Source organism: Gossypium arboreum, chromosome 1, assembly GCF_025698485.1.
Source record: "Gossypium arboreum isolate Shixiya-1 chromosome 1, ASM2569848v2, whole genome shotgun sequence".
Classification (NCBI taxonomy): Eukaryota; Viridiplantae; Streptophyta; class Magnoliopsida; order Malvales; family Malvaceae; genus Gossypium; species Gossypium arboreum.
This window is the reverse complement of record NC_069070.1, coordinates 123283721-123302347: the sequence shown is the minus strand read 5'-3', so window position 1 is coordinate 123302347 and position 18627 is coordinate 123283721. Positions and strand designations below refer to the sequence as shown.

The 18627-nt window shown below is 31.9% G+C and overlaps 3 protein-coding genes across 3 annotated transcripts; 1 reads left to right on the top strand and 2 right to left on the bottom strand.

The window, feature by feature from the left end:
• The first annotated feature begins 1191 nt into the window (after positions 1–1191).
• On the top strand, positions 1192–8432 carry LOC108482896 (uncharacterized). The gene is made up of 14 exons (XM_017785994.2): positions 1192–1346; positions 1664–2225; positions 3714–3795; positions 3896–3952; positions 4389–4444; positions 4648–4873; positions 5722–5805; positions 6029–6103; positions 6381–6470; positions 6736–6800; positions 6877–7123; positions 7202–7290; positions 7618–7732; positions 8164–8432. Exons 2-14 carry the CDS (start codon positions 1681–1683, stop codon positions 8206–8208), a joined length of 1776 nt encoding a protein of 591 aa, XP_017641483.1. The 5' UTR covers positions 1192–1346; positions 1664–1680; the 3' UTR covers positions 8209–8432.
• A 231-nt stretch (positions 8433–8663) lies between these two features.
• On the bottom strand, positions 8664–9395 carry LOC108482898 (uncharacterized). Its single transcript, XM_017785997.2, has one exon. The coding sequence runs from the start codon at positions 9203–9205 to the stop codon at positions 8798–8800; it is 408 nt and encodes a 135-aa protein (XP_017641486.1). The 5' UTR covers positions 9206–9395; the 3' UTR covers positions 8664–8797.
• Positions 9396–10485: 1090 nt separating this feature from the next.
• LOC108482897 (probable aquaporin PIP2-8) lies at positions 10486–11719 on the bottom strand. The gene is made up of 3 exons (XM_017785996.2): positions 11341–11719; positions 10818–11254; positions 10486–10733 (listed from the first exon to the last, which is right to left on the bottom strand). The coding sequence occupies exons 1-3, from the start codon at positions 11618–11620 to the stop codon at positions 10614–10616; spliced, it is 837 nt and encodes a 278-aa protein (XP_017641485.1). The 5' UTR covers positions 11621–11719; the 3' UTR covers positions 10486–10613.
• Positions 11720–18627: the final 6908 nt, after the last annotated feature.

Genomic DNA, 18627 nt, shown 5'->3' with positions numbered 1-18627 from the left:
GCCATTGCTGTCTTTGGAGTCTACTGATGGTGGTAATTTCCCCTAAAAAAATGTAGTCAAATTATTTAATCTCACAACAGTTGTTGCGATCAGATGATTTTTGTCTAAAAAATTTGATGAATTATAATATTTGTTATATTCATAATCCAAATAAATTACAACTTATAAATATTCATAATTGCAAATTAAATCCTCCACCAAACTAAAACATCCTTTTTCACTTTTTATATCAATGGAACATCTATGCCCACAATTGCTTGCAACTATCTTAGAATACGAGATAGAGTCCAAAAGTTGTAATATTATATACATTGTAGCATTAGCATATTACACCTTTAAATATATTTAAATCAGCGAATTTTTAATTTTTTAATAATAACAGTACCAATCGAATTAAAATTTAGTCGATTAAAATTATATTTAACGAATTATATTTATATTTGAAATTATTACGAAACATAATTTTACTCTAGAATAGAGTATGTGTAACAATGGAAAGCATGAAATTGAGAAATAATTTAATTTAATTTCGATCCACATTTTAAAATAAAACAAACAAGGATTTAAAAAGTAAATTAAAGGTATGATGTCAAATTTAGTTTTCCATGTTTACATCTTTTGTCAATTTGGCTTAAATTTCTTTTTGGCACTCAAGCTTTCAAAGAAGAGTCAAATCACATTTTTTAATGAAAATGCTTACTAAAACATTAAATTATTAACTATGTTGGTGTGCCAATCCTCATGTACTTTATACAGACATGACAATATTTATCTTGGCTTACGTCAACAAATAATTTTAAAATTATAAATATTTAGATAAAAATAAAAAATCAAGGGAAAAGTATAAAAAAGTTCACGAATTTTTTTAAAGAATGCATGAGTTACATGTGGATTGCCATGCGAGCTACTATATCTAAATTTTTAACATCTTAGTCAACATTTCTATTGAAAACAGCAATTAAGTTATTTTTGAAAGGTTGATGATCAAATTTGATTTTCTTTTTTAAAGATTGAAGGTCAAAATTAGCTAAAAGAAAAGAGCAAGGGTCAAATTGATAAAATATGTAAATATTGAAGGCTAAATTTAAAATTATGCCTACATTAAAATACATGTTAGGCCCAATAAAAAAAGTTGAATGGGCCGTGGAATTTTTTTAACTCAGATCCATAGACAACTAAAATTAGATCCGAGATAAAAAAGACACCCGCTAATTCGAGTAACTATAAATTACCGTACGCCAAAATTTCACTGCAGTCAGCCCTAGTATTGGCGGTACATTCCAACATCTGAAAAATCTCTCTAGCTACTCGCCTTGAATATTTTGAATTTGCTTTCTTCTCCACAGGTATTTTCACAGATTCCCTTTTCACTATCGTTTCCATTTCCCACTGCTTCATTACGACGGCCGAGAAATTAAATCTTCAATTTCAATTTTGATGGGCTTTTTTTTTTCTGAAAAATTTAGCGTTTTTGTTAATTTCTCTTGACGTCCTGTTTTTCGATTTTAAAAAAAAAATTCAGCAGTTTCAAATTATAGCAACATTTTGGTTAATTCAGTGCAACTAGTGGTTTTTCCTTGTTTGATTAATGTTTTATTTTCGTATCTGAGCTGAGTTTAGTTTTTTTGATTTATTTGTTTGATTCATTAATGTTTGATTGCAGATTAGTAGGGATTCAATATGGATTTTGATGAATATGAGTATTTAGAGAACACAGTTGAGAATCCTGAGCCTCAAAAAGCAAAGAAAGAAAATGGAAATGGCAGCGTTGATACTGTCAAATCTGAGGAGAGAAATCGAAGTCGGAGTTCGAAGCATAAGAGGGACGAGAGAGCTGATGGTTCTGATGATTATCATCATCCTTCCAAACACTCGAAGTCGAGAGAGGAGTCATCACGTGATCATGACCAGCGCAAGGAACTAGGCTTATCTCAGCTGTCACGGTCTAGAGATGGAGAGAAGGATAGGCAACGAAGCAGTCGAGAGCACAGGTCCAAGGACAGGGATAGGGAGGATAGGAATGGGAGGGAAAGAGAGAAGGAACGTGATCGAGACAGGAAAGAGCGTGATCGTGAAAGTGAGAGGGATAGAGAAAGGGAAAGGGAGAGAGAGCGGTCAAGGAGAAGCAGGAGCCGATCAGAAAGAGAACCAGACAAGAGTCGTGACATGGAGTTCAGAGAAAGAGAAAAGGAGAGAGAGCCAAGGGAACGAGACAGAGGAAGCAGGTACCCCTGCATATTATTTTCACTTCGGGTTGTTTAGCTTTTGGCTTCTCGGTGCATGTTGTTCTTGTCATATTTGCCTTGAGGATTACTTGGATGCGTAGTTGCAATTATTAATTTGAGGCAGTATTATGGTGCTGGTAAATTTTCACATTTTATACGTAATTCTAACACGCAGTTTTTCTATTTCTTTGCAAGCGTGAACACAATATGATGAGTGTTATCGTAATGTTTCTCATACAGTACTGGTTTGGATGTAATATGGATTCACTTTTAGACTGTAATTTTATTGTTGATGGCAAGTTTCAGCCTAGAGTTGTAATTTCGATGGTGATTTTTTTTTTTTTTTTTTGCGATGTGAATCAATAATTTCTTAGCTCATTTTCTGCAATCTGTGTCGTTCTAGTGGTCAATTTGGATGTAGGTTTTTCTCCCTGTACTTGGTATCCTGTTTCCCAAAAGCTTTCCAAAGATTGGCCCTGCTATATGTCAAGCTCGTTCAACATAGCTCCTGCCTTCCACAAGTAACCACATAGAATATCTAGATAATCAACCCTTTTTCCTGCCATAGCTAGGCTCTATCAATTTTTTCCTCCTAGTGTAATTCTTGCTTGCTTAATGGGTTTTATACAGCTACCTAAATACGTTTTTTTCTCCCGCTCTTAAGTTTCATATGGTTGTTCAATTTATTCAGTCTCCTCAATTCTGAATATTAAACATTAGATTCTGGAAACTCGCAGATTTGCTAGAGCAATCTTCAGATGGTCTTTCTGGCAATTGGGCCAGGCACTGGATCTCAGGTCATGGGTTTTAAATATTTCTTCCTAGACTATATATGAAAGCTTGCATTGCAAGAATGGAGTTTCGATCTTGGAGGTTTTGACCTGAGTGGTGATATCATGGTTATGATTTCCGTTATCCTCCAACTTTAAAAGATGAGTTGCTTAATCGTATCTATTCTGTTGCAGAAATGCTAGAGGGTGATATGGGCTTTGCTTAAGCTTCCAGTTCATCTTTGTTTCAATGGATGCCAGATTGGCCACACTTTTTTCTTTTTGCAGGATATAATCATTAAAATGTTGTCTTGAAGTTTTAGGTTTTAGGTAACCATAGTACTTCCTTCCATTGTCTTATGTTTGATTTCACTGTTATAGAGTCTATGTTTGATTCGCTTTATAGACTCAAGGTCTTATGTTGACTTTGTTTAGTTCCCTGCAGGACCATGTAACAGGGGTTTGACATTTTTATGCATGTCGGAGAGAAACTTTAATGCTGGATTTTGCTCTTTTCCTTTTTTGTTTGTGTTTTGCAGTGATTGCATGAAGCATACATTTGAGAGATTTCTTCACTTTCCAGAAGCAAATATATATTTTCTACTTACCTTTCCCTTCTTTTTCCCAGATATTTTTATACTTCTGAGCGGTTCCATTTAACTTATCATCTTTCAAATGATATAAATGGTTATTTTTATGTGCTTCCTCTTTTTCGCAGGAGGTATAAAGACAAAAAGGAAGATGCGGCAGAGGCTGAGGTTGATCCAGAAAGGGATCAGAGAACCGTATTTGCTTATCAGGTAAGGATGCATTTAGAATGCTTGTTCTATCATGTTTTTGCGGCCCTCACTTTTCTCCTCATGGTTGCTGGTGTGAAATATTTTGCAAAATTTTCAACAGATATCCTTGAAGGCTAGTGAAAGAGACGTTTATGAATTCTTCTCTAGGGCTGGCAAGGTGAGCTCTACTTTTATTTCATGGTGCCATCTCAAAATTTCTTCTATACAGATTACATTAGGAAAAGACTCATTTAGTTCTTAAATGTCATCTATATGATGCTTAAGATTTCATTTTATGTTATGGAACTCATTTTCATTTAGTTACTTTTTTATTCATGCTTATGGATTTTTTAGCATTTGTAATCTGTATGAAAATATATAAATTGAGGTAAACTTCCAGAAGGTTGTGCTCTAGTTCTCTACTGTTATTAGTTTCCATAGGGCTGGAGTTGTTTGCTTTAGTAATAATACAAGTCATGCATTCTAATTGCTTTTGATCCCTTATTTAATCTGGTTTTATGCAAATCATCATGGACGCAGGCAAATACAGATTGACACTCACATGATTTTTGTGTGTGTTTGGGTCCTGAATAACTATTGATCAAAATTTTCAGGTACGAGATGTTCGCCTCATTATGGATCGAAACTCAAGACGTTCTAAAGGGGTTGGGTGAGTGCTAAAACTTATGACTATAACTTGTTTCTTAGGTGTTATTTGGTTGTGTTTTTTCCTGGTGAAGTTAAAAACATCACGCAAAATTGTTAAAATTTTAAATTCTTGTTTGGACAAAGAGGTGCAAGGCTGGTTTGGTTATTATGCCTGCATCTTTCTTTCTGAGTCCTTATGGATCTTATTATAACTTTTTAATGCAGGTATATTGAGTTCTATGATGTTATGTCTGTCCCTATGGCAATAGCACTCTCCGGACAGCCTCTTCTTGGTCAACCAGTGATGGTGAAACCATCTGAAGCTGAGAAGAATCTAGTTCAATCAACTACATCTGCATCAGCTGGACAGACTGGTCCATATGCTGCTGGCGGTAGAAAGTTGTATGTTGGTAACCTACATTTCAACATTACAGAAGACCAACTGCGTCAGGTAAAATTGTAGGGACTGCTGAACATTCTATGTTTGAGTTGGGTCTTGATTATTGGTTTTGAATGTTGTTAACTTTTAATCACTCAGGGATAGGATTTAATCTGAAAGCTTTATTTAAGGAATCAAATAACACTTAATCCAATTTAAGTGTAGTTAAATTAAATATTTAAGGAGCGAACCATTCAATAATATGAGAGGGCAAAACTTAGAGACAGCATTCATGCGATTTTGAACTTCCAATCTAGGTATTGCATTAGATGCCTTGCAATAACATGTGGGCTTCGAAGGATTTTCTTAAATAGTTTTGAGAAACACACTTAGACATGGTAATGCCTTAGCTGCAAATTGGACTTGGAGAGAAATTGCTCACCACAAGGACACTTCACATAAACTGAATTACTGCTCCTTTTCTTGTTTCTTTACCAAGTTCGTCTTGGCAATTTTTCTGATGACAAGGTTTTAGCTCTTCAACTCAAAGTTTTCCCCATTTCTAGAGAGATAAGGGGGATTCCATTTATTTGTATCAGTTTGAAAAAATGCATCAATGATTATTCACTGGGATTGGAGTGATCAGATAATTTTGTAAGCAATATGAAATAAGCTCTTGAATGTGCTTTTCTTAGTTGATGATTTTCATGCAATATTTGCTAGTCCACTTACCCTGGAGATATTTTTATTACATAGTTGCTCTTGGTCATCTTTTATGAGTATTATATGTCCCTCATTCTTTCCTTTCTTTCTCTGTCTGGTCCTCTTAATTGGGATAATATCTCTTTATCGAATTTCCTTGGGATCCTTGTACTTTTTGCTGGATTCATATTTCTCATTTACTTGTTTAAAATGCTCAGGTTTTTGAACCTTTTGGTTCTGTGGAGCTCGTTCAGTTGCCTCTTGATGAAACTGGTCATTCTAAAGGTTTTGGTTTTGTCCAGGTAATACCTGAGAAACTACTGTGATTATTCTTTGGCAAATCCTTAATCCATATTCTATAGAATGTTCTGCTTTGGAATTTGATCACTCTGTTTATCCTACATGTTGATTAACTATAATCAACTGTTTGTGATCAAGTAGGCCTTTTAGTTAGTATAATCCTTCAATTATTCTTGACAGCCAGGATTCTGTTTTGAAAAGATACTGAACTAACTGTTTTTGCAGTTTGCCCGTCTGGAAGATGCAAAGAATGCATTGAATTTGAACGGACAGCTGGAGATTGGGGGTCGAGTAATCAAGGTGCTAATGGGTGTTGCTGTCTTAGTTTTGTATCAGCGTATGCCTATTTCATTGATTTCTGATTTAGGGTTCCTACTGCATTTGACCCTTCAACTACTGAAGTAAATTAATTGACTGCAATTCTTTAAGCATGTGACCTTTATATTCTTTTGCCACCAACTTCTCTTTTAGCTCCCGATCGATTGACCATGTATCTATCAATTTTCTAGCTGCCAAGCAGCCTTAACAAAGAGTGTTCATATATACACATATTATTTTCTTTTTCCTATCTGTTTAGGTATCGACTGTTACTGATCAAGGTGTATCGCAAGATTTTGGAACTAATGCTACTGCTGCTGATCTTGATGATGATGATGGTGGTGGCTTGGTGAGTATCATCCATGGCCCTTTTTTCTGTTATGATCCAAACTTCTTTTATGCTTCTAAAAGATGCATCATTTTGGTAAAAGAATGGCTTCTGTTGTTTGACATTGCATTTGAAGAGTGCTGTAAACTTTCTCATCTGCTTAAGTTTCACATTTGTCTTTTGTTTTGCTTAGCTTTATCAGTATTTGATGAAATATGCTTTAGTTTTGGCATTTGTATTTTTTTGACGTTTTAGTGAGCTGATAACACATTCTTGTGAATTCCAGTCTCTGAATTCATCATCTCGAGCACTTCTTATGGCAAAGCTGGATCGCAGTGGCACTGCATCAAGGTTTGCCTCATCAATCTTGTAATGTTTTAATTTATAAGTTTTCTGACTGAAACTGCATTTGCCTCCATTATTGCAGTATTGCTGGCAGTGTAGGCATGCCTGCTAATAATAGCACTGGCCTTACTGCTTCAACAGCACCAATTCTTGGAGTTGCACCTTCATTGCCATCCCTTGTTCCTCCTACGATACCGACCTCTATTTCTACCATTCCTGGACTTCCAGGTGGTCTTCAACTCCCTACGAATGGCATCCCTGTTATTGACACAATTGGAAGTCCAAGCGAATGCCTGTTGTTAAAGAATATGTTTGATCCAACCCTGGAGGTTGGTGCTTGCACACAAATTTTAGTGTTTTCTTTCCTTTTCATGTCTTTGTCTAATTGTATCATATTCTTGTGACAGACGGAACCAGAATTTGATTTGGATATCAAAGAGGATGTTCAGGAAGAATGTAGCAAGTTTGGAAAATTGAAGCATATACACGTGGACAGGTAAATTACTAGTTAGACCAGCTACTGCTATGTCTTTGTTAGTTCTGGCAGCAGCCTTGTCTGATTTTGTGGATATCAATGTCATTTATTTTTGTTATCATACTTCTGTTCTACGTTGCTCAGACTGAGTGCAAGTGTCAAATATGGACATGCATCTGGAAAAAAAACAGCTTAACCTTCGTAACATATGTCCAAATTGTATTTGATAGAAATTCCAAATTCAAATATTATAGAATGATCCCATTGCCTAGTTTTTTTTCTTCATAATTTCATTATTATTGTCTTGGATGACTGTGATAGCGTGGCTGATTTATTTGGTTAAAACAGGGACAGTGCTGGTTTTGTGTACTTACGATTTGAAGATGCACAAGGTGCAATCAATGCACAACGGAACCTACATGGGAGATGGTTCGCTGGAAAAATGATCACCGCAACATACATGGTAAAATATCATTTCCTTTTAGTTTAATCCTTTATATATGTATATGGTAAAAGTACCGTGGAAGCCCATGTACTAGGAGTTATATTGTATTTTACCCCATTTATTCAAGTCTTTGTACATTAGATCAAAGAGCAAATTGGTCCTTCAGTGTAAAAACTTCCGTCATTTTATATTGTTAAAAATTGGCGTGGTTGATGGAACAGGTTGACAGTGACCAATTTTTAACGGTAGAAATAGATGAAATTTTAACAAAATGATTAATTTGCTCTTTGATCTAATATATATGGACTAATTTACATATTTCTTGAGTATAGGGGGCAAAAAGTAATCCAACTCTTAATACAAGGCCTTCATTGTACTTTTATTGAAATTGCCCTAAATAATTTTCTTCTTGTAACTTTCAAATTAAAAATAAAAAATCGGGTTCACAGGTGCCACAAACTTACGAGGCAAAGTTTCCAAGCAGCAAGAGATAGTTGGATGATGTTTTGTTCAACCTTAAAATCAAAATCTCCTCGCAACTTTAAACATCTATAGTTAAAATTAGATGGCATTATTGCTACTAGTTTTAGATTTATTTTGCCATGTTTGATACACCACTTATGTACCCTTTTTTTTTCTTGTATAACTTGGAATACATGCCATGACAATGTAATACCTATAAGGTCTTTGGATGTTTTAATTTAAGGTGATTCTCTCATTTTCTTTTTGAGTATTTGGCTTTACAATAGTGCCAAGTTTATTTTCTAAAAATAACGAGTAAACAACAATAATTGGGGTAGTTAGGAGGATGGGCATCATTGTTTTTTTCCAATTTGTTAGTAAGCCTAAGGCAGTCAATCTAATTTCACAGACATCTTTAGGTTGCGACAAAAAATTCGTGTTAAAATCAGCACCAAACCAGATCTTAGAAGGATGCTAATTACCAACGTTTGTCCAATCTCAGTTTCTCAATCATTATTATTTCCATTTTAAGTACAAGAAAGTGTAGGCTCTGTATCCATTTCTCAAGTAGTCAAAGAGAAAAATAGATGATTTAAAACTAGAAGAAATGGAAATCATACACTACTTAACGATCCTCCTCCGAGCTAAAAACCTAGCAAGCGGAGGCGTAAGCGCGATGGTAATCGGAACACGGACAGGAAACAATGCCTTGTTACAAATCACAGCCAATGCAAGAGCTCCGCCGGTAGAAGCAGCAAGCTCAGCCGTTCGATTTCTTCGCGTCTCCTCCACCGTCGATTCATCGATCGAAAACCCATCTGGGTTCGTCAATTCTGGAGGTGGGTTTTGGCCTTTGGAAAAGCCAGGGAGATGGAACTTGTCGAACAACGATTCGACGTCCACGTTGTTCTTGATGGCTACGTAAAGACCGGTTATGGAAGCGGCGGAAACTGAGAAGTGGACACCCAGTGCTACTTTGCCGTATTTCTTGACAAATTCCTTGAATCGGTTTCCACTGAAAATAGCCATTTTTGAGGTGGGTGGAGGCGTTTAGGGTTGGACTTTCACTTGCTTTTGCCTTTGGCTTCGCTTGCTGTTATCAAGTTTCTGGTTTTAGCTATGGAGACTGGAGAACATTTGGGCGGGCTTTACTTGCTATGCTTTGATGGATCCATTTCATCTTTGTCTTCCTTTTGCCCTATCATTGTTTATTTGGAATTTTCAAAATTATTCAATTAGATTTCACCTTATTAATGATATTTAATTACATACAACATATCTTATATTTTAGATTAGTTTGTTAAATGTGTCCGAATTTTTAATTTAACATTAATAATTTAAAAAAATATATTAAGCAGAATGTGAATGTTCCATAACTTCGTGAATCATATTGAAAAAGTTTAAGTGAATGTTATAAAATATCATATTAACTGTTATATTCATTTCGTTTATAGAAATTAAATGTTATATTTAATATTCGCTTGGGTTGTCAATGAAAAAATTGCATTCACATAAATTTCAAACGTAATAAAATTAAATTTCTTATATTATTGATATTTGTTTACACACTATATTATTAAATCATAAATATATTGATATAATTTCAAAGAGTTCAAATAGTTAAATTTCATAACTTAACGATACTTAATTTCTCTATCATTTTAAAAATAGTTCAGTAATTCAAGTTTTATATTATTTCATATTTTTTATTTTTAATATATATTGATTATAATATAAATTAGCATAATTTATAAAATAAATATTTATATTATATTATTTTTACTTTTTAATCATAGTATTATTAGAAAATAAAGTTATGATAAAATCAAATATAAAGTTAGGTAAATTACAAAAATAGTTACTTTTTTTTTTTTGCTTCATATTACATTTTAATCACTTATATTTAAAATGTTATATTTTAGTCACTTACGTTGTCGTTTTCTTACAAAATGGTCACTCTGTTGTTATCTTCCTAACTGCAATCTTACGTGGCAGTCCAAATGAGTTTTAAATGCCAACTTAGATGTCTAAGTGGGACGAGAATAAGTTTTTAATTAAATTAAAATTTTTAATTTATTTACGCCTTAAATTAGAAAACAAAATGAAAATGCGACTAAAATGTAATCTGTAATTGTTTTTGCTATTTACCCTTTAAAAGTTAAAAAAGAGATAATAGCCTTAAAATTGAGATTCTTTCTAATATTTTTTTGGCCCAAAGATTGTGTTTTAAATACTTAAAAAGTGAACGGCAAGGAAAGAAAGAAAGAAAGAATCCTAAAGACTTGAAATAATAATGTTAAAATAAAGAATTATAAATAAAAAGGCCTGAATTAATAATCATCAATCATAATACAATACACACACAGGAACCAACAATGAAGAAACATTATAAACACAATGAGACAAACATATTGTGGTTTTCTTCTCTTTTTAGCTTTTAATTGCTGGGGTTGCTCCGGAAAGATCCCAAAGCCTTAATAGCCGCCGCTCTAAGGATGTACTGATGATATGCCGCCGCCGCAAGTGCTCCCACCATTGGTCCAACCCAGAATATCCACTGTTCATTGTCGCCATTTTTGTTAGTTTCACAAACTAAATGAACAAAAAAACACTGAAATTTTTTTTAGAAAAAGAAGCTTACGTGGTCATCCCAAGCCTTGTCGTTGTTGTAAATAACGGCGGCGCCGAAGCTTCTAGCAGGGTTAATACCAGTTCCGGTGATAGGAATAGTAGCCAAATGAACCATGAACACTGCAAATCCTATAGGAAGTGGAGCCAACACGGGTACATGTGAATCACGGGCACTTCTTTTAGGGTCAGTAGCTGAAAAAACAGTGTAAACAAGCACGAATGTCCCAATAATCTCAGCTCCCAAAGCAGTCCCTTTGTTATAACCAGTCGCCACCGTGTTAGCACCGCCGCCAAGGGAGTTGTATTCACTCTTCATGAATGCCTTAACTAACCCAACACCACAAATAGCACCCAAACATTGAGCTACCATGTAAGCCACCGCCCTTATTAACGACACCTTCCTAGCCAAAAACAACCCAAATGTCACCGCCGGGTTAATGTGACCACCTGCGTCGTAAAACAACCAAAATTCAACAAAAATGGCTAATTGGCTATATTAATGAAGTCACTGTTTTTTTTTTTTTGGGGAGTACCTGAGATACCGGCGGTGCAGTAAACAAGAATGAAAATCATGCCACCAAAAGCCCAAGCAATGCCCAAAAGACCAACACCATCGCATGCATCGTGTTGTTTCTTGTGGCCGATGACGGTGGCTATGGTGACGTATAGGAAAAGGAGAGTAGCGATGAATTCGGCGATCAGAGCTCTGTAAAAAGACCAAAGCTTGATCTCAGCCACGTCGATGAGCGGTGCCGGTGGAGGATCCACATAGTCCTTTCGGCTCACCCCTTCTTCACTCACTTCCTTCGACATGTTTGATTCTTTGTTTCTTCAAAATGTTGGAAGCTTTTTTGAGCTGTTCTGAGTTGATCGTACTGCCGTCTATTTGGGATATGCTCACTTCCCTTTTATAAACTGGTTTCAATGCCACCATAGTTGTGCATTTTTGGATAAGATAAAGGGTACTTTTGGAACAAATATTATCATTTTTTAAGTATTATAAACCATTTTCAATTTTATAGATAAAAATAATAATAACTTTATATTTTTCTATAAAAAATTTATATCTGAACAGCTGATTTTAGACAAATAAATCAATAAATAGTAACTGTAATGATATTTTTATAGAAGGAATTTAAGTTCTTAACTTTTAAAAATTAATTTTTATGATATAAAATTGAATTGAAGACTACATTTTTATTTTTTTTAAATGGTATTTTATTTGTTGAAGGGAAAAGAAAAAAGAGAAAGGGGGAGAGTTGGTAATAATAATGAAGGACAGAGCGGGACAAAGGGGTGTACAGCGAGACCATGTGAGCGTGAGGGCTATGCTTCTCTGTATGTAGGGTTCAATGCTCTGTCATCCAACCGTACCCACCCCCTTCCCTTCAACGGTTATTTCTTGTCTTTTTAAAAAAATATAAAATTTCCACTAATTTGTTTTTCCTCATTTTCCCCATATGTCCCTTACATGTCTCCATTTTGGGCAACCCCTCCTTCCCCTTTTCCTTTGCTTTTGACACGTCATTCCGCCCTTTTTGGTTCAATTATTATTTGGACCCTGAATTTAGTAACATTTCTCATATTGATGCTTTAATTTTTTAACTAAGTTAAATCCTAAACTTGACAACCGTTCTCATATTAGAGTCTGGACAAGGTAATTGTTCCTACATTGGGGCTTAAATTTCTTTTTGTCCAAGTTAATATCTAAATTAAGTAATCATTCCAACATTAGAGCTTAAACTTCTTTTTGTCCAATAGGAATTTCAAGGGCCAACATGATGAAAAAAAGTTCAAACCTCAACGCGAGAACAACTTAACTTGAAAAAAAAATCAAATCAAACTTGAAAAAAGTTGGCAACCCCAAAAATTGATTCTTTTTCTAAAACTTCCAATTTCCCTTCTTTTTAGTTTACATTAATTTTAAAATTGATACAATAAATTAATCATAAAATAATCAAATAATATAATGATTACATTTTAGTTACTCAACTTCAAAAAGTTACAATTTGATCATTAAACTATTCAAAAATTTTTATTTTAGTTCTTAAATTCGAGACATTCGAAATTATTTAATGAAAAATAACTTGATCGTAAAAAGAAATGAAATGAGAGCTTTTGGTTAGTGTTGTTAGTTCAAACAAAAAAGCTATAAAACAACGATTTCAATAACTTAATAACTTAAATGAAAACTTTTAAATGATTTAATGATATTTTGTAACTTTTGAAGTTAAATAACCAACACATAAACCTTGAGTAGAATTTACCATTTATTTTTTCACTTCCAATTTTCCTTTTTTAAAAAAAATTAGTTTATAGTGATTTTAAAATTGATACAATAAATTTTATCATAAAATAATATAAGAATAAAATTTATGAGACAAAAATATATAGTATATAAATATAAGATAAATACGTGAATTATTTATTTTTATAAGACAAAAAATAAATACATGCATACATGGAAGAAAACCATTAATTTCTTTTACTTTAAGATGAATATTTTCTAAGTTCTTACGTTAACTCTAAATTACGTAAATGGAAACTTCGTTATAGTGATTGAAATAACAAATGAAAATTAAATAAAAATTAGTATTCGGGTGCGAAAATAATTAGTTTATTTGAATATCCTCACATTAAAATAAATACTCATTAAATAGGTCTTTTAAATGCCCTATCAAATAAAATCATTGTTACACATATTAACTATGTATTAGGTATAATATAAGAATAAAATGCGAACTTGATGGTTTTGCATTCGGGTTCAAAGTTAAACATAACACTTTTGTTTGGTCCGTTGATCAAATCGGATGGTGTAAGTTGGATTAATCAAGAATCATGTGGCAATAGCTGGCAAAAAAAGAGTATCATGGATGATGCTGCGGTATCATTCTGGATTTTTCTTTTCCATTGATCTTATCGTCTTTATTACCTGTAATGTACACAAAAAGACACGTCAAGGTCCCACCCGCTCCTCCGTTAGGACCGTTTATTTTCTAACCAATTCTTTTGCCCAAATACAACTAATTTTACTTTAAAAAAACTATTTTTGTCAAAATTAAAATAAGCTAAATAGTTTTTAATTCACAAATATAAAGAAAATAATCTAAATCGTTAAAATAATATTTAATTATTATAAAAACCATAACATAAATTAAAATAACATCAGAGTTTAAATAGAATTTAAATATGAAATAATTTACCTCGACACATATTTAAATAATTTACTAACTTGAATTTCAAAATAAAAATTTCAAAATCTCAATTTTATCGATATAATCAAGGTTGAGTTATTTTAATTAATAAACATTAACAAAATGTATATCTAGCTCAAATTTCATATATATGTTCTTTGCACTAGTATTGAGATAAATATCAAAACTATATAAATTTTAGTTTAATATACAATTTTAAACATAAGCTTTAATCTTGTGACATTGTCGAATAACATCATTTTATATTTATATATTGCATACATAATTAGTTATATTTATATGATATAATATTTATTTATTTTAATGTATATGATGAATTAAATTTAAAATTTTAAGTATACGTTTGAACAGTAATAATATCAAATTAAAGTTTATATATGAAATTGCATAATAAATTAAAATTTATGTATAATTTTAAGATTTATTGTAATAAAATTTTATTTACCATAATAATAATAACAAAATTATAATGATTTTTTTGTTCACCTGAAAATTATCAAAATAATAATTTGTGAGAAATCCAGAAGCTTCTACTTTTTACGGGAAAAAGAAAAAGCAAAGCCGCGAAAGGGAAGCAGTGGTTTGGTATTAGTCAAATCATCTGCCACGTAAGCAAAGTCCGATGAAAACGAGTGGAAGTTTCCGGATTGTTCAGTTGGAGCCGTTGGAATAACGGGAAGAAAAGAAATTGGGGACCCGTTTTCCCTCGCTTTAAAGCAACACAACGGTTATTGCAACTACAAATTTCATTATATAAGCTAAAAGCACGTCTAAATCGAGGGTCCATTATTTCTTAAATTTTAAACCTCTTGATTTGGAATACTACTCCGTTATCATTTCTTCATTAAATTTATATTTATATTTTGATGATTTAATTTAAAATTATTAAATAATTTTTAAAATTTTAAAAGATTTCTTTTAAATAAATAAATTAATCTATTTATTTTATTTAATTGATTTTTTAGTATAATGTCATTAAGTGTTGTCACAATAAAAACGAGGCATACTTAAATATAATTTTTAAAATCATAAATAAAATTAAAATTATTTTTTGAAAAATTAACACTCGATAATTTAGGATTATACTAAAATACATAAATTATCGCATTGCGAGGATTTTCATGTATATTGATAGAAGTTTATAAAAAATTGTCTTTGATGCAGGTGAGGAAAATGACTTGCCGCAATTTCCCCACTTAGTTGTAAGGCTGTTTTCTTCTGCTTGGCTCTTGGGAAAATCGAAAGATTCTCAAAGAATCCTATCAGCATTGTCTTTTTTTAACATTAGAAAAGGATCAAGTTTTAATTTTTATTTTATTTTATAATGTCTTTATTAATTTAATTTAAATAATTAATAATATCAGTGTAGATTTCTTTTTAAAAAATCGTTCTAACAAAAAAAATCATTGTGATAAGTTAAAATAAATATTTTTTAAATAATTTTATTATAATTTTTATCATAAATGCTATTTTTGACATAATAGCTAAAACTATTCATAGTCCCTTCCAACCCATAAAGAAGAGGATAATGCGCTTCAGTTGCATTAAGGCGAAACTAGAAAAATTTTTTAAGAGGTGAAATTAAATTGTAATTTTTACGATAAAATATAACTTCATCATTTTAATAGATTATATATTTATAAGTTTTAAAAGATTAAATCAAAATTTTATATTTTAGGGTTAAAGTATAATTTTATATTTACTAATTTAAATTTTTAAAGGGATTATATGAAAAATTTTCATTTTAGGAGATCAAGACCCTTGCCAGCTCCTAATTTCACTACTACTCATACATATTTGATAACAATACTTATAATAATTAAGTTAAAATTTAATCAACAGTTAAAATAAACATTTCAAAACATAATAAAAGTCGAACTCAAATCGCAAGCTCGCTATCGGTTTTTACAAATAATTAGGGATACGATGCCTTTCAACATAAATAATTGTGAAAAAGAAAAAGAAAACAATAATATAAGAACTCATTATAGTTTTAGAAAAGGAGGATGAAGGCGTTTGCCAAAATTCAACGTAAAGTACAAAAATACATGAAGCACATATTATTATTTATTTTTGTAAATTTCACAGTCGATTGCATATTTTTTATTAGGTTAAGTTGTCTTATATATATATATATATTAAATCATGTATTATCCTAGCGTTGCCTGAATGAACTTAACTATGAGACTTTCTATATAATTTTAAATTTTGATAAATAAATAGAACTGTTATAAAAAGAAGAAGTGATTATTGGATAAATTTTAGAATATATAATTAATAAATCAAAGTGGAATAAATAAATTTAAGTATAGCTGGAAACATGAATAAAGTGATAGACTGTGGCCCTTAATGACCAAATAATAGCAACTATTGCCTTGCAAACTTAGATCCTATTTTATTCACAATCTCTATCCAAGAATTCAATTTTGGAATAAATTATGTCTATATTCGACTTATAATTATAAATTAAATACTACAAAACAAAATAGAACTAGTAATGGCAAGGTAATAGAGCCAAATTAAAATATCTTTGAAAGTATTTCAAATATTGTAAATTTAATTTAAAATAAATCTAAAAGAATTTACAAACTGAGACACAAAAACCTATTGAATTATAGCTCGATTGACATGAGCATTATAATAATAAGAGAAAGGTCTCTTGTTCCAAACTCTTTCAAGAAATAAAAGTAAAAATATGATTACAATAGATGTACAATATTAGAATATTTAAATGATACCATCACTCAGTTGGATTGAAGATGTTAATAACAATTCTGCCAAACAACATTTGTGTAACAGTTGGCAACTTTAAGGGCCAATCTGATAAAATAAAAGTCTAAGGACTAATATGAGAAACGTTGTCAAGTTCAGGAGCCAATCATTATATTAAACCTTCTTTTTAATATTAACTTCGGCCCATCAGTCCAAGTTTAGATAAGAGGCGTAAGAGAATTGGGACAATATTTTAGCCAATTGAAATCTCAAATTAGTGGTTGACCCAAACGAATCCAAATGAGCGGCAAATAGTTAACTAATAGACTCAAATGACAATTTTCTTGGAGGTCCAATCCACTATGAAAGAAAGTTGTTTCAAAAAAATATTTAAAAAAAAATTAAATAACAACAAAATTAAGTTTTAGTTAAAATTTTGAAAATTATAAATTTTAAGTTATTATTATTATTTTTTTGTCATAGGAGAAAAACACATAAATTAAACAGATACAATTATTGGTGTCATAACACCAATAACATAAGTACCAAGTTGATCAAGAAGCGTCATTAAAGGAGAATAATAGAAAACACTTTGCAGTGCTTGTTCCCAAGCCATCAATGCTAGGCCATCAACAAGTTCATTACCCTCCCTGTAAACAAGTTGGATAACCATGTCCCACTCCTTCAAACAGAGTTAAACTTTCCGAATTAAATTGATCTCTCCATCTTTAGTATCGCTGGTCAACATGCTAACAACATCAAAACTTTGTTGTCCACTCATCCAAGCAAGCATGAGTCCTTCAACTACACCCCTCATCATCGCTTCCATATTGAACATGAGTTGTTGAGTCTAGAAAACTCAACAAACCCATTCTCTATTCCAATCCTACATAAACCCCCCACAAGCAGACACACTAGTAGAAGACTTACAAACACCATCAATATTCAACTTGCACCATCCCGAATTAGGTTTCCTCCAACTAGCCAATAATCACATTTCTCGAGCGGCTACTTATGATATTGTTATTAGCATTCTCCATATCGCACCAATACATTGTTGCTGCAGTTGCAAACTCCTTTGCAATACCTATTCAAGCTCTACAAAATTGCCATAAAAAATGAATCTATTCATTTGCTTCCGTAGGCTCCAACATAATCCTCTAAAGAGGATATCCCAACCAAAACTATCTCGAGCAAAGTAACTGGGATTAGAAAGATTCTCGTTCACCCATCAGGAATCTGCATAGTCATGAATTCAACAAGTTTCTCCTCTCAAATTGCTTCCAAATGACCGACGCTACAATACATCCATGAAGCACATGGTCCAAAGTTTCATCCTCAACTTTGCACACTTCACACCTCGCATCAATGGTCATATGCCTTCTCTTCCTTTCATTGTTTGTTAACAATTTACCCAAGCACATTAACTATAGAAAAACTCGAATTCTTTGGCGTCCTCTAAATACTGTTATTATTTTATTAATTTTATATATACAAATAAGTTGGTGAGATAAACTCAATTAGCGTATTAATATATGTACTAATGATAGAGTTTTAATTTCCTTGTAGAAGAAATTAACATTTAATTCGTAAGGTAAAATACAAAATTGCTTTCAAGTTTTTTTTAGCACTTATGCATATTAGTAAAGAAAAGAAATCATTATAATGTTAACTTTTAATATATATATATATATATAATCAAACAATGTCACTTTCAAAAAATAAATAAATAAACAATGTCAAATTGAAAAACCAAAATACCCTACTACTAAACCTAAAAAAAAAACCCTAGAAAATTACCCTGATAATAATAACCAAAGCTTTAGGCGAAAACTGAATATGAAATTACTATTAAAATATCAGCAGTTTGATTTTGAATATGCAATGCAGTCC

Bases quoted from the DNA above. Each gene is read 5' to 3' on its own strand.
- LOC108482898 (XM_017785997.2), bottom strand. From the start codon at position 9,205: ATGGCTATTTTCAGTGGAAACCGATTCAAGGAATTTGTCAAGAAATAC.
- LOC108482897 (XM_017785996.2), bottom strand. From the start codon at position 11,620: ATGTCGAAGGAAGTGAGTGAAGAAGGGGTGAGCCGAAAGGACTATGTG. The intron at 11,255-11,340 runs GTACTCCCCAAA...TTTACGACGCAG, and splicing joins CTGCACCGCCGGTATCTCAG to GTGGTCACATTAACCCGGCG. The intron at 10,734-10,817 runs GTAAGCTTCTTT...GACAATGAACAG, and splicing joins ACAAGGCTTGGGATGACCAC to TGGATATTCTGGGTTGGACC.
- LOC108482896 (XM_017785994.2), top strand. From the start codon at position 1,681: ATGGATTTTGATGAATATGAGTATTTAGAGAACACAGTTGAGAATCCT. The intron at 6,801-6,876 runs GTTTGCCTCATC...CCATTATTGCAG, and splicing joins CGCAGTGGCACTGCATCAAG to TATTGCTGGCAGTGTAGGCA. The intron at 7,291-7,617 runs GTAAATTACTAG...TGGTTAAAACAG, and splicing joins AAGCATATACACGTGGACAG to GGACAGTGCTGGTTTTGTGT.